The sequence below is a fragment of the Micromys minutus genome (assembly GCF_963924665.1).
Source record: "Micromys minutus genome assembly, chromosome: 17".
NCBI classification, from domain to species: domain Eukaryota; kingdom Metazoa; phylum Chordata; class Mammalia; order Rodentia; family Muridae; genus Micromys; species Micromys minutus.
This window is the reverse complement of record NC_137952.1, coordinates 13498246-13514559: the sequence shown is the minus strand read 5'-3', so window position 1 is coordinate 13514559 and position 16314 is coordinate 13498246. Positions and strand designations below refer to the sequence as shown.

At 42.8% G+C, this 16314-nt stretch overlaps 1 protein-coding gene across 2 annotated transcripts in view; it reads left to right on the top strand.

Annotated features, from left to right (window-relative positions):
* The first annotated feature begins 11186 nt into the window (after positions 1-11186).
* QSER1 (glutamine and serine rich 1) overlaps positions 11187-16314 on the top strand; it is a 56067-nt gene continuing 50939 nt past the window's right edge. For both annotated transcript variants that reach the window (XM_080931617.1, XM_080931616.1), the window contains exon 1: positions 11187-11515. In XM_080931617.1, the coding sequence (XP_080787743.1) occupies positions 11355-11515 (161 nt within the window). In that variant the 5' untranslated portion in view covers positions 11187-11354. The remainder of the gene's footprint in view (positions 11516-16314) is intronic.

The window sequence follows — 16314 nt, the reverse complement described above, 5'->3', positions numbered from 1 at the left end:
GCAGTCACGCTTGCATTTGATGAGTACAGCCAAGTTAAGTACCTAGAACTTCTACATTGTATTGCAGTGTGTGTGGATGTGAGTGTGTGAGTCTTTTATGGCACTGTAATCCGTTGGACCTAATACAACCAGCATTCTCAATGCTAGGAGGCAAAGGCATGAGGGTCACTAGTTTGAGGCCAGCCTGGGCTACATACTTAGTTCAAGGGTCACCTGGAATAACTAGTGAGATGTTTGCCTCAGATAAAACAAAACACAAGACAGCGTCATGTTCACGAAGGCAGAAAAAGGAAGACACTAGTTATTAGAGAATGGCAAAGCTTCATTCTTTTACATTTTCAGATTTGTTGGCTGCTTGTCACAAATACGTCATCTACCAACACTTCTATGTAATTAGAAGCATTTTTAAGCCTCCCACGTTACCCCTAAGGTTCTGTTGTTCTTCATATTTCCTCCCCATTGCATGGTTTCCATTATAACTATATGCTTTGCATGTGTTTTAATTCTCTTTCCCAAAGGTTGTTAGAACTGACTGCTCCCTTGGTAGTAATCTGAGAGTTGTGGCTTGCCTGAACTCCACTAGGTCGGTAAGAGCTGGGTTTACCATGAGTGACTCCATGTGTCTAGCCCCATCTCGACTTTACAGAATTAAACTTTGAACAAATAGAGATATACAAGGATGGGAGGGGTGGAGAGATTTTTTCTGTGGTTAAAAGCATATGCTGCTCTTCCAAGTGGCCCATTTGTACCCAAGCACTCACAGTGGGCTCCTCACAACTGCCTATAACTCCATCTCCAGGGGATCCAATGCCTTTTTCTGCTCTTTGCAGGCAGCTGCACTCATGTGGCATACACTCACACAGACATGCACACAAACACACGCACACTCACACAGACATATACACACTGACACAGACATGCACACACACACACTCACACAGACATGCATACACACACACTCACACAGATATGCACACACACACTCATACAGACATGCACACACACTCACACAGACATGCACACACACACACACTCACGCAGACATGCACACACTCACACAGACATACACACATACACACATTAAAAATATCATTTTTTATTTTAATTTTGCTTTATTTTGTTTTTTTAACTCAGGATTTCTCCACTCAACCCTGGCTGTCCTAGAACTCAATATGTAAACCAGGTTGGCCTCAAACTCAGAGATCCACCTGTCTTGCCTCCTAAGTGCTGGCTTTAAAGGTATGCACTACCACACCTGGCCTTAAATATATATATTTAGTACAAAATAGAGTTTATTCAGGACATGGGGAGGGAAGTTAAGAGGGTAGTAGGGGCAGAGAGAGAGGAGTAGAGAAGTAGAGGCCGGCCACAAGCATGTGGAGAGAGGTGGGGGGGGGTGGGGAAAGGAGGGACAAGGGGGGAGAGCAAGTGAGAGACCAAGAGAGTAGGAAGGCAAGAGGCCAAGAGCATATATTTTTTTGAAAAAATAAATATAAAGTATGTCTTCTTTTAAATTTACAGTGTTAGGGATCAGAGTTAGGGCCTTGCTCATGGTAGGAAGGAGCTCTACCCCTGGGCTACACACACTTCTATATCCCATATCTCGTACCGAATCCTAATTTGAGATGTTGTATTGACTCTATGAGTCTAACCACAAAGTTAGCTTTAGGACCTGTGACAACCTCATATTGTCCCACTAGCAACCTTACCTTGGTCAACTGCCCTAACTTGCTCAAGTTCATCACTAAAACTGTGAAGCCACTGGTTGGTGCTCCTACAGCACCAGTGTTGGTGTCCCGATACTTTGAACACAAAAAGAAAAGTGTCACAGAACCATTGTTAACAAGCACCTGGAAACTGAAGGGGAATTTCTCAGTGTAAAGCCACTGACATGGATTCTGTCTTGCTAACCTTTTTCTTTCCTGTTCACTTGATTACTGCAGGGCGGTTTAGTTTGTTGGTTTGTCTTTGCTTCTTCTCCGGGGGAAGGATTGGTGCTAACATTAAATCTCTTTTCCTATAGGTTTTATACACGACTAGACCAGTTACAATTGGGCAATGAATGGACTATGGCTCTAATTAGATCTGAAAGAAAAAAGGCACAGTTATAAAACTGTGCACTTGGTAGGGCAAAAAAGAGCACAAGCTTCAGCTGTGGGAGTTTTGCGTGTGTTGATAATACTGTTAGTAATGAGGGGGGTGGGGTGGGAAGCGCTAAGAACAACAATTCAAAGCTGTAGAGGAACATGGTCTTCTATTTACCCCAGACTTTTTCTTTCGTGTGCCAGTGTTGGTGCTGGGCATCAGACCCAAGGCCTTGTATGCGCCAGACAAGCACTGAAGCAGTGATTTGTATTGACATCATCTTCTCCAAATTCCAATCAGATAACAGATTTTCCTAATGCTCAGTGTACACGAGAATTTTAATGCTAAAAGATTTACTTGTGCTAAGCAAAAGCTCATATTATTCGTAACATCTTTGTTTTAATTAAATGCGAGTTAAATGTTACTGGTTGTTTGATCTGAAATGTTATGCATGGCACATATGCTATTAGAGGAATGTCTAGGATTTCCATTTTTTTTTTTTTTAAAGATTAGATTGTTGGAGACAGGCATGATAGCGTATGCCTAGAACACCAGTACCTGGGGGACCCAGACAAGAAGATTGATGCAGATTCAAGGCCAGCCTTGGTACAGAATTACACCTCATCTGAGAAAGAAAGAAAGAAAGAAAGGAAGAAAGAAAGAAAGAAAGAAAGAAAGAAAGAAAGAAAGAAAGAGAAAGAAAGAGAAAGAAAGAAAGAAGGAAGGAAGAAAGGAGAAAGGAAGGAAGGAAGGAAGGAAGGAAGGAAGGAAGGAAGGAAGGAAGGAAGGAAAGAAGGAAGGAAAGAAGGCAGGCAGACAGAAAGGGATTGAGAGAGGGAAAGAAAGAAAGAAAACCAAAGCCAAACAAAGGAAATACTACACTGGGTGCAGCAGTAGTAAAGTGTACACTTAGCTCACACAGGCACCTGGGGTTAGCCCCACACCAAGTGAAAAGCTTAAATCATGAGCTGAAGAGATGGCTCAGCGGGTAAAGGCATTTTCTGCCAAAGCTGACTACCTAGGCCTTTCACAGGTGAAGGACAGAACTTATTCCTGCAAACTGGCTCCTGGTGGCTTCCAAATGCATGCAGTGGCACATATACATTCACCATCTTCCAATAAGAAAATAAGCGCAATTATTTTTTAATTAAATCAAGATAAAGATAAAAGTCATTACGTTTTTAGGATGCTGTCTCTGGTCATCTAAGACATGTACTCTGTGTGCTGGCGCCTTGAGTCTGATGGACTGTTTTTCTTCCATGTTTTGGGTTTACAGACATTTTCTTAACAGTTTGAAGTTAACCAGTACAGATGTATCAGTATTTGTATTATCTGGAAACAACAACCCATTTTTTAATGCCTTCCTAAAATATAACTGTCTTGTTTTAATAAACTTCTTGTTACATTTACCTTTTATACATGGGAATAAACTTTATATTAAGTAATATTTGTTGCTTATTTTATAATGACTCACATATATTATGTAGGTTAAGCCTGAACAACCTATTGCAGGTTCTTAAAATGTTTATAGCATACGTATCTTTCTTTTGGCTAGGCCAGCATCCTATTTATACAACTGAGCTATAGTCGTTTGGGTGTTACTGCTTAATAACGTTTTAATATCTAATATGTAATTTGAGGCAAACATATTATTTCTTCAAACTAAATGTATGAGTGCTGGGATATAACCTAGCATGTGTGAAACCCTGACCTTTGACCTTTAACTCAGCCCCAAACCAAAACACACTTCTTCCTCTCGGTATGGCTTAATAGTCAGCTCAGCACAAAACAACATTCTGTCTTTGTTAGGGTTTTATTGCTGTGAAGAAACACCATGACCAAGGCAACTCTTCCAAAAGGAAACATTTCATTGGGACTGGCTAAGTTTCAGAGATTCATCTGAACATTCATTGTCATCATGGCAGGAAGCATGGCAGTGTGCAGGCAGACAAGGAGCTGGAGGAGCCAAGAGTTCTACATCCTGATCTGAAGGCAGCCAGTAAACTATCTTCTGCATTGTCCAAGCATAGGAGTCTTCAAAGACGACCCCCAACAAAGCCACCCCTCCTAATCGTGCCATTCCCATGGCCAAGCACCGAAACACATGAATCTGTGGGCCTAACCTACTCAAACCACCACACATTCCCTTGTCCCGATGGACCACAGTAAAACCATTAGCCCTCTAAAGAACATCATGTTTGCTTTCAAGTTTGGCGATTGTGAATAAGGACACTTTAAATCGCCATTTGTAGGTTTTTATGTGGGCTTGAGTGTACTTGTGACTTAACAAGGCTAACAACTGCTATTTTATAATTTTTGTGCTCTGATGGCTACATAGTAATATCCGATCGTGGCTTATAACATGTACCTAAGGTTTCTTCATGTCTTCTCATGACTTGATAACTCATTTCTTTTGAGCATTAAATAATAGTCTGTTGTTTGGCCAGCCTGGCCTGCATAGTGAGTTCCAGGACAGCCAGGGCAATGTAGGGCGACCTTGCCTGAGTATACAGTTTACCTTTCTGTATTACTTTTCTCATTGTTGAAACAAAACCCCAACAAAGGCAATGTAAGGAAGAAAACATTTATTTGGGCTTGCAGTTGGGGGACACAATCAGTCCATCATGGTGGAGAGTACATGAGGTAGTTGTCACATGGTGTCTGTTGTCAGAACATAGAAAGATGAATGCTCTGCTCACACCCCCATTTGGCTTGGGCCCCTGGGGCAGTGTTGTAACTTTCAGGATAGGTCTTTTCTCCTCAATTAGGCCTGGCTAGAAATTTACACACAAACACACCTAGGAATCTGTCTCTTGGATAATTCTATATCTTACCATGTTAGCCTTGGAATTACCCAGTCACTTCCTTGATTCCTTCTAGGGTTGAAGATGAGAAAGGGCATCACTTTTGAAACCTCAAAGCCCAAGCCTGTAACACACTTTCTCCAACAAGGCCACACCCATTCCAACAATGCTATACCTTTTAATCCTTCTCTGGTGACTAAGCATTCAAATATATATCAGCCTATGGAGCCATTCTTATTCAACCCCCACAAACATTTTTATACATTTATTTTATACATTTATTTTTATACAAATAAATATTTTATATAAGTATTTATACATTTATTTTAACTTGATTTTGTTTCATGTTCAACCTGGAGCCAATGGAAGATTCAGCAACTGCTTAGACTTGGGGTAGGCCACCTATGAAAGACTACAGTTAAATTAGTTAATTGGAATTAAACCTCAAGCAATAGCATAAGCTTGCTTCTCTAGAAGCAGGAACCCAAGAGAAGAATTTGGGTGTAAGTAGTTTACTTGAGAAGAAACAAGAGTAAGCAGGGGAAAAGTCACAGCATGACACTGAAAACAAGAAAAGACAAAGATTCTGCCTGAGAGCTTCTAGAGACAGTGTGGCCTAAGAAACAACAAATTTCTATTATGTTATACCCCCTGGTTTGTGTTTACTTGTTTAAGTCACCATAGGGAACCAATACACATGCTAAAACATGAGGTTTGTGGGTCCTAAAGCGCTCATGAGATACTGAACTAGCAAAGAAAACGCAGTACATTAAGGATGTAGCTCAGTGGCACGCAGCACTTACACCTGTATCTTAGGGAGTTTATGAGAAATAAGAATATAAATCTGGAAGTGATGTTCTAATGGCTCTGCCCCCATTATTCCGAGGCTCTGTGAGGTACAATCCTAGCAGCTGGGCTTCAAACCACACTTAGTACACTGGAGGAAGAGGTTTTTGGCCTCGAGTGTTGAACAGCAGAGGACTTGGCAGTCATCTTACAAGCTGAGAGCTGTAAGCAATCTGGACAGTGCCTGTTCTCATTAGTTTGGAGAGAGAGAGAAAAAAAATGACTGAAGCAAACCACCCAGAAAAGCTCATCATTCCTGAGCTAAGTAAAGAATTCAAAGGGAAAACCCTTAGGGTCCTGTTTATGAAATACAGGCAAATAGTGGATGTCATTTTGAGGAAAGATCATGAAACCAACAAATCACAAGGAGATGCAATGATGGTGTAGGTGTTAGGGGTGCAGGTGCGGCAGGAAATGTGCTCAGAAAGCTCTCTGACGGAGAAGCTAGAGCGGAGCAAAGGAAAGCCAACAGAGTACACATGCTGCCAACACAGTGTTCTCGGGTGGTACACTTGAACCACCACCACCTCCTCCTCCTCCCAGAAGCACTAGCCTTCCCAGAAGTGGAAGAAGAGGAAGAGGCTTCCTACACATGTGGTTGATGACAGATCCTCCACAAATTATTAAGATGAGTTCTTCTAAGGGGGCAGTTCCCAGTAAAAAGAGCCACCACTGTGAGGTTGGGGTTCACCTTCTAAGAGATCAGTGCCCTCTATATCACATTGGAAGAGATAGTATGGAAGCACAGCACCAAGTAACCCACCACGTTACAGAGACTTTTATTTGCTGCCAGTTGACGGTATCTACCAAAGTCAGTGATCATCCAAGTTCTAGTGATCCAAGAAATTATACACTACCACCAAAAAAGTATACTGTCATTCTTCGTTGTCTGGGTCTACGTGGTGATGACTGCCCATCAAGAGCTTATAGTGATAGACATGGACATGTTTGCAGTGGTGACTATTTAAATCATCTCAGATTGAATTTACTACAGAAGTTCTTTGAGACCAGTGCTCCACCTGCACCAAGGGCCCCCCACTCTTGAGTTCTAATGGAAGTGGTCCCTATGGTAATATTTGCATCTCGTGTGATAGGCAGACCAAACATCTTAAGTTGTCACAATTGCCTCTGAATTCAAGAACTTGGGCTCCCCTTGTTTTTGAAAGGAGGTGCCCTCCATGTGATCCCTACAGCAGTGCAAACCACAGAGTACCCAAAGTACCAAGATGTGACAGTGGAGGAAGCCAATCTGATAGATGGGGAGGCAGAAGCACATCCTAAAAATCCATAAAACTTTGGACCAAGATCACCAAACATACAAGTTAGAAATGATTCATACCTACCTAAGGATTAGTGGAAGGAGAATTCTGCTGATGTTCTGAATTTTCCAGTTAGGTTCTTGGTAGCTTTTATGTTTTATGAAGGGGAAAGTAAGTCATTTAATTTTGATAGTTGAATTGTTTTATCAGGAAAACATTAAGTATGTTAAGTCCTGACTTGAACAAATATAAGTTTCCAAATAAAAGTATTCCCTAAAGGGGCTGGAGAGATGGCTCAGTGGTTAAGAGCACCAACTGCTCTTCCAGAGGTCCTGAGTTCAATTCCCAGCAACTACATGGTGGCTCACAACCATCTGTAATGGGATCTGGTGTGTCTGAAGACAGCTACACTGTACTCATATACATAAATAGATACATTTTAAAAAAGCATTCCTAAAAACAAAAGAATATAAATCTATGCAATCCTCTTATTAAGGGATCTGCTCATCTTGATTAGCTACTTCTCTGTAGGAAGTTGTTGATGAAGATTGAGTTTCTACTCTCTTTAGAGAAACTCCACTTCTCAAAGGAGGTTTCCAAAGAAGCAGGTTTCCAGAGGTGCCTTTCCTAATTCCACTGCTGTCTGCTGGGAATTGTAGCAAGCAGCAGTCATCAGAGATGATTGTTAAGATCAAGATTCAGAGAAAATGATAGCAGAGCTTCTTTCTGATTTTCAAGTTGATTTTTTGGTAGAGAGACAGGGTATCTCCATATTTCATAGGGTGACCTCAAATTCTTCTTTAAAGAGATCCTTCAACCTTGGTTCCTCATCAGAGACCACAAATGTGTGTGAGTCACCTTGTCTGGCTCATTTCCATTGTTTTAATTCCCAATGCTGGCCTAAGAGACTGAAATTAGTGTTTCCTTAGCAAAGCCAGAGCTGATGGTGCCCCTCAAAATCAGAAAGAAAACAGAATACTAAACTCCTTCAGCATAATCAACCTATCTCTTTCAAACACATTTGTTAAATGTGGCCTCTTTGAATCTTTTCAAGACAATGGTTGGTCTATTTGTAAAAGGAAATGTGTGAATTTATAGATGTCCTTTCTAGTCAATTAACTCTAAATTCTGCATTTCCTCCCAACCCCCATTCCAATATATGGTCTCTTGGCCGGGGTAAACGTCACGGCTCCTCTCCTGCTCTCCCTCCCTCCTTTCCACTCCTGGTCTGAGTAGTCTACTAGGCATGCTCAGCCTGGTTGCTTTCCCCCTTAACATCTACAAGAGCAATCTCCATGCTCTAGGAGGGAGCCCCTTCCTTTTATTTCATGTTTTCATTCAGAGCTGTAATGCACAGTGAATTCCAGGCCAGCCTTGGATGCACAGTGAAACCTTTGGTCAACAAAACCAACCAACCAATAAATAAACAAAACACACAGTAGAGATTAAAATCTAGCACCAGAAGACAGCGCAAGGACATCTGGAATCCAAGCAGCGGATTTTGCCTGGAGGAGCAGTGGAAGGTTTATCACTTCAAAAGAGTCTTTAAGGAGTAGGTGTTTCGAAGGCAAGAAAAAAAAAGGGGGGGGGGGTGGAGCTAAAAAAAAATCTACTTTTCAAGGCTAGGAAGGTAAAGTACTGGATATTCTTCCAAAAGACTTGGGTTCTATTCCTAGCACCCACATGGCAGCTCAAAACTGCTAGTAACTCTAGTTTCAGGCAATCAGATGCCTTCATCCTGTCTCTTCTGACACCGCCATGTACACGGTCAGGCAAAACACCCATGCACATAAAGCAATAAAGCAAAAGCTTTATTTTTATCACTCACTTTTGGTTTTTTAAGACAAGGTTTCTCTAACAGCCCTGGTCGTCCTGGAACTAGCTTTGTAGACCAGGCTGGTCTTGAACTCACAGCGATCTGCTTGTTGGGGTTAAAGACAAATACACCCAATCCAAAACCCTTATTTTTAAAAAGCAAATAAAAAACTCTGTTTTGCCATATTTAGTTTTAATTATTTTGTAGTGCTGGGAATTCAACCCAGGGCATATGTTAGGTGAGAGTTTTATCTGAGAGCTACCCCCCCACACACACATACACATACACACAACTGGATATCTTATTTAAAACAAGAACAACAACGTTCATTCTAAACTTTTGATCCGGGAACAGGCTTGAAATAGCTTGGTTAGGCTTGACTTGAAACAGACATGCAAAGTTTGCAGTGGTGAGACATCCTTAAAATCATTTATTCATCCATCCATCCATCCATTCATTCATTCATTCAGAATGAGTTTAAAAGTCAAGGATATATGGCTTTACAACTTTAAAGTACTTGCTTACCTGTATCAGAGTTCCACACTGTGCCCTATACACATATATAATCATATTATGTTATTTAGTAACGATATTCATAAGAATCTAACACCAGAGAAAATGCTTGTATTGTTTTGGGATTAAACAAAAATTTATTCAGCAGGCAAAGGAACATATACGGTAATAGGAGTATTATTTCAGAATACTAAATTTTTCCTTAATATATTTCTCTGATTTATGTGGCATAAACAAACTACATATTGGTGTGAAGACTATAAAGGTTTTATTAGCACTTGTTTGAGTTTTGTCTGTAAACTCATCCTTCATTGTGGGTATCTCGAACTAAATTCCATAAAACATTTAGAGCACACCACTCTGTTCCCCACTTTCCACAGAGACAAAAATTTAGTGCTCACAAAACTACTTATAAATGTAAATATATAAAAATATGTTGTGAGAACTTGTTTCATTTAGATTCCAGATCACTAGCTGGAAGTAAATGTTGTAGGGAGGAGGGTAATTGCCGAACTTCTCAGCTGGATCTGAGATCTGGCAAATTCCTTCCTCTAGGAAAACCACTTTCCAAAGATATCCTTGGGAAAGGCTTACTAGGATTAACATAAAACTGGAAAGGTCTCTTGCGTCCACACCTTCGAATTCATTTGTAAATAACCACTCTCTTTTCTTCCCCGCCGGGGGACCAGGCTGCAAGAGTCACAGGTGCAGGAGGGTTTTCACTAAAGACAGCAAAGAAACAAAAGGATGTAGGCGCCAGGAGGAAAACACAGTCTCGCAGAACAGAATCAGTCTCGGAGGGGATAGCAGATCTAATACCAGGTATTACATTAGTTTAGATAGTCACCAGAGATAGTGTATCGGCTTTATTAGGTCTTCCGTTACGCCTGTCTGATTGGCTTAAACCTTTGTGTTAGTCTTTATCTTGAGGGATAGATCTCTTTGCTAAGCACGCGATAGGTGTTAAGCCAGAATTGATTTTTTTTTTAAAGGAGATAGTCATTAAATCTAAGCTCGGTTAGTTTTAACTTTTCAATTTATGGCTCAGGAGCCAAACAATTCCTATGATCCCTGAATTTCATTACTAATAAGGAGAAACGGTTCGGATAGGAACCACCTCATAGTCATTAAATTACTCACACCACACAGCTTAGAAGTCAGATAAGGCGATGTTTGGGTAGAATCCTGCAGAGATTAAACATCTTGAGCAGAAAGCCCCAACACAGAGGGAATAGTGAGTTCAGATGTATGTAATTAAAGTCATCCAGATGGTAGTTGGACTAATCAATGATGAGGCGGTATTTATCTTGGGATAGAAGATTCTGAACTCCAGAGTGCGAAAATCCCCAAGGTGGGGGGTGGGGACAGTTAATAAGCGCCCCTGGGAAAGGCCCATTCAGCGAGGGCTGGAAAATTCGTTTGAATTTGAATCAATTTGAATAGAAATCTCCCCCAGGAAGCAGGAACCAGATCCTCTAAGCCCAGCAAACTTTGGGCAGGAAGCGAGTACTGTAACGCAGCAGTCCCTCGTCTGCGGTTTGGGGCGCAGAGAAAGAAACCACAAGCTGGGAGTCGAGTCCCTTCAAAGAACCCTGGAGGGTACAGTAACGAACTCCAGGCACGGTGCTGGCAAGCATTCCCCTGTCCGCACCCACGCGGGTGCCCCGGCGCGTAGGCCTTCTCTTCGCCGCTAGGGCGTCCACGGAGCGGCCCTCGTCCGGCCCCCGAATCCGCAGCCCCGAGCGCGGGGCGCCGAGGGGGGCGGGGCGATGAGCGGGCGGAGGGCGCGGGAGGTGCATCCTGGGAAATCCAACAACATGGGGCGCCTGGGCTGCGGGCGCTGCGGCCGCCCCGAGTCCCGGCCGCAGGCGCCGCCGCTCTCCTGACGTCCCAGCCGAGGCCCGCCCGCCGCAGCCCGGTTCCCCCGCCCAGGCGCCCCCGCCCCCTGGCCGCGCCATGTGAGGGGCCGCTCCCACCACCGCCTCTTCCTCCCCGCGCCTCCCGCCCGTCCCCGCCGCCTCAGCCCCCGCCATGGACGCGCACTACGCGCCCGCGGGCTTCGCGGAGCCTCCCGCGCCCCCCGCCAGCGCCGCCACGCAACCCGCTGCCCCCGCCTGGGCCTACGAAGCCCGGGTCCCAACCGCCGCCTCCAGTCCTAGCTGCAGCGGCAGCAGTCCCAGCCTCAAGGCCAGGTAGAGAGGGTGGGCGCGGGGTCTCACTGGGCCAGGAAAGGCCGCGGATGCGCCGGGGCCTGTGCCGCCCCTTTCGGGGCCCAGGCCGGGTGGGGAGCCTTCGAGGCGCTCCTCTTCGCTCTCGGGAGAGGCGGTGGACAACTCCTGGAGGGTGGTCCCGGCTGGGAGGGGGCGCTTGTTGCAGGATTCGTGCCTGGGGCGGGTCGGGGCGCGCGGCAAAAAGGAAGGTTGGGCAGGATGGAGGGGCGCAGTCACCTCTCGGTGCTGGACTCCCACATGGTAAAGTTTAAGCTCCCGGCTGACCTCGGTATCTGGAGAACCTGGACTGACTCCGAAGGGAGGCCTAGAGGGGCGCCGCGGAGCCCTGGGCAGTGACATTCCATTGTATTGGAATCTGGGTGGCCGACAATGTGGTGTTGGGGGCCTCGGCCGTGTGAAGGTGAGGGCGGTGGCAGGGGATGAGGAGCGGGGTCGTGTCGCTGACGCTGGAGACCTGGGATGACTGGGCTGCAAGGGAACCCCCCAGGGCGGGACACGAATGCAAAGCAGGGGCTGGGTGACATATGTTTCCAGTGGTGGCTGTGTTCCACGCGTTCAAAGTTGCTTTTGGGTTTCCTCTTCTTTTAACAACGGCAGGAAGTCTTGGCTCTCAGTGCCTGGGGGGTGACTTGAGTGTTGGGAAGCCTTGAGGGCTGGTAGTCAAAGAAGGCTCTAAAGGTCGAAGACCCAAATCATGCTTCTCCATCTCTCCTTCATTGTATAGTACGGGGCTTCAAGAATTCATCTTTGCTCCAGCATGGGCAATAGACTCCAAAATGTGCACTCCTGTTTGATATTTAAGCTCGCGAGAAATGTGTAATAGTGACACACTTTGAAACGCTCCCATTCGAGTGATAACTGGAAGGCGTGGTCTGGTTTGAGGATTTGGGAGCAGGGTATTTTTAAAGCATACCCGAACAATACTCGATCTAGTAGGTATAGCGTCTGACCCAAGAACAGGGAAATCCTGGCTTGTTAATGACTTCATGCTCACCTACCAACAGGAAGCCTCGTACCTATGTGATCTCACCAGGTTTTTAAATGATTTTAACAACACGAGTGAACTTTTTATTTCACTTTACACGTTATTCTAATTACCTTTGTTTTTTTATGAAAGTGCCGCTTTCATGATTTAGAATGGATGTGTAAAGAATTAACGAGTCTTTGTCTTAGATTGTACCTCGGAATTATTACGAAAGAAAGAAAAATAATAATGCTTCAACAAAAGAGTAATTATAAACCTCAGAAAAAATCTTAGCCCTTTTGTTTAAAAAAGCCCAGATTTTGAAAAAGAAAGTGATTTTTCTAGTTTCGAGCTAACCAGAGATGCTGAAGTCTTTCTGATATAGCTATAGTTTTGTGTTACTTTAAAACCATTTTGAAGAATTTTTAGCAAGCGTATTAGGCCCATCCCTGGTTATTTTTGATGTTAGTTTAGCTATCATTTTACAGAGAACAGTTGCATTAGCCATGATAATTTACAAATTAGCTTTCTCTCCAGTGAACAGCAATGATAAGTAATGTGTAGCATTTCTTATATCCCAAATAATTTTTTTTTCTTTTTGGTAAATAACACTGAGATGCTGCCCAGTTATTGTCTGTTATTTCTTTGAGCAGAATACCTCTGAGGCAAAAAACAAACGCTGGCTGGCTATATTTTCCAAATGTTATCAGGGTAACAGAATAATTACCCAAGCATGAAAACAAGTTTAAAAGAGTTTTGTTACTGTCTTTGGGTGTCACTGGTACTTAAATGCACCCCCCCCCCTGCTTTAAAACATTTTGGAGGGGTGTGGTCAGCTAAATTATAGTGTAGAAAATGCAGGCTTTCCCCCTCCCCCATAAAACCTGCTTTGTTAACATGTTGTGTTAGGATTAGGCCATCTGTACAGGGCTGCTCACACTTCTTAATTGTACTTTACTTTTCTGTAACCAGGCAAATGTCCTCCGATTTCAGTTCATCCAGAAGTGCTATAGCTGGAATGTGCCTTCAGAGTCCTTAAAGAGCAGGGATTTCAAAAGCTTAATCATATTTTTACATTTAAAAAAGCTGTTTCGTAATTCATGTATCAATGGAATGTTTTTGTTTCCCTTTTGTGGCAGTTCTTCTGAAGGTGCAAATGAACGCTAGCTGTGATGATGTAATAGGGATATTTATCCATAAAGAATTAGCTAGTCTGCCACCTTGTTTCCTGTAACTTAGTAAGAAACCAACAGATGGTCATGGTATTCACTTGTTACTGACATGGGATCTAACATTCTACTTTATGTCTTTGCTCCTAAAAAATTTTTCATCACTTAACAAGAGGTGCTTCATACAGTATTTTCTTTGGTACAGGAGTTCCATCAGATGCTAGAATTTTTTTTTTTATTGGTTTCTTCGGTTGATTGTTTTTTTGTCTTGTTTGTTTGTTTCTAGACAAGGCTGTCCTAGAACTTACTATGTAGACCAGGCTGGCCTCAAACTCACAGAACTGCCTACCTCTGACTCTCAAGTGTGGGATTAAAGGTGTACGCCATATTTGATTGTTGTAACACCTGGAAAATGATGAGGAAACTGTTTTGTTTTGTTTTGTTTTGTTTTAAAAGGATGTGTGGAGAGGATTTTGGACTCTGAATGTTTCTAACCTAACACTTGGTAATTACTTGTGCAGTTTGGGGCTAGGATCTGGTCTTGTACATTTCTATCTGTGCCCCTCAGTTATAGGAACCAAATGAGCATACACTTTGCTCATTATCATGACCCTTTAGGAGGTTGTTTGAGTGATTGTTTGCTTTTGTATTTTCAATATGGAGTCTATAAAAGGGAATAGATTGAAGGGATTAAGAAAAAGACTAAGGTGCTCTTAAATTGGGGAGCTTTATAAATCATGAAAGTAAAAGATAACAGGAGCTTGTATCAGTATGGAATGGAAACAAAGAAATGAAGGAATAGTTAAGTGTTGCAGGGCTAGACAGGCATGGAGACTTGCACCTGTAATGCCAGTATAGAGTTCAAAGCCTCTTTCCAGTGTCTCAGTCCCATAAAAAGGCAATAAAGCTTGGTGACTACTCACAGAGCTCTCGGGTTTCTTGACTGAGCAACTAGATGGCAGGAGGTGTGGACAGAGATGAGTCTGTAAGGAGAAATAGGTGAGATGGGTGTAAAAGCGTGAGCTCATCATTGGATGACCTTTACTACTCAAGTAAAAGGTCAGAGAGATAGTGGAATATGTGACTAGGTGCTCAAAGGAGGTTTAAACTGAAAACAAATAAGGTCATCTCCTTTGAGATGGCATTTTAAAACACATCAATCCCAAGCTTTGAGTAAACATGACAGATTAGTTAGGAGAGGACTTAAAAACTAGTCAAGAACAAGGAAAAGCTGTGGGCCCAGAGATAATGAAGGAGAAGGAAAGAATGTTCAGTCTGCAGCGAAAAGGACACTGAGTTGTTTCTTGGCCAGCCCAGGAAAGCTTAACTCACATGGTGCAGACCATACAGCATGTAGCATTATGGCTAAACAGACTCACAATGCCCAAGTTTAAATCTCAGCCTCATGACCTAGAAGCTTTGTGCTGCAGATGCTTCATATGTCTGTGCCTTAGTTTTCTCATCCATAAAAAATCTTAGAGAGAATCATGCTATAGGGCTGAAGATATATATGGCTCAGCAGTTAAGAGCAAGGGGACTCAGGCTTGACTTAGTTCCCATCGCCCACGTGAAGACTCACACATCTGTAATTTCAGGTCCAGGAGATTGGATGATCTTCTCTAGGGAGCACCATGCAGGTAAAACACTGATAAAACTATTTTAGAAAAACCTATTGCAAAGGATTTTTGTGAAATTTTTGATGTGTTGCTTTAAAACAGTGGCTAGTAAAAATTAACTCATGAAACAAATGATAGCTACAGCAATAATACTGTTTCCATAAGTTAATACTTTTTAAACTCTAATACAGAAGTTTGGTTGAAATAGCTTTTTGCTCATTTGGGATTGTCTTTACATATAAATTGTGATCTTCTAAGATCTTTTACAAAAGCTTGAAGGATACTCTAGCTTTAAGATTTTTAATCTCAGCAATCAGGAGGCAGAGGCAGGTAGCTATCTTGAGTTTGAGGCTAGCCTGGTCTATAGAGCAAGTTTCAGGACAGCCAGGGTTACACAGAAAAATCTTAAGACTCAGAGGCTGGGGATGTAGTTCAGTGAGAGTAGATTGCTTACCTAGCATGCTGTAGGCCTTGGGTTCAATCTCCATCATCACATAAAAGCCAGGTATGGTGGCACATGACTGTGTGGGATAACATGGGTTGGAGTGAAGGTATATATGCATCTTATTCCCCCTCTGGATGTTGGATAGGTGTTTTAAATATAGTAATTCTAAAACATGGTTATCTTTCCCATCTTAGTAAATGCCATCGCTGTTTACCATGACCCTCACAGGAACTATTGTAGTTGTTTCCTGTTGCTTTCTTGCTACTTTAGACCCTCTAAATTTTGTTTTACTTATTTTGTGTGTATGAATGTTTTGTGTGCGTGTGTGTATGCACATGTATGCGCACGTGCATCAGTGCTCTTAGAGATCAGAGGAGGGTTTAGGAGGAGTTACAAGTTGGGAGCCACCTATATGGGTACTAGGAATCAAACCCAGATTCTGCAGGTGTATCTAGTGCTTTTAACCTCTGAGCCATCTCTGCACCCCACTCCCACCCCATTTTATTAAGTATAGAATAGGTTGAGTTAGCTTTTCAAAACTCAAATCAGGTGATATACAGTATTTT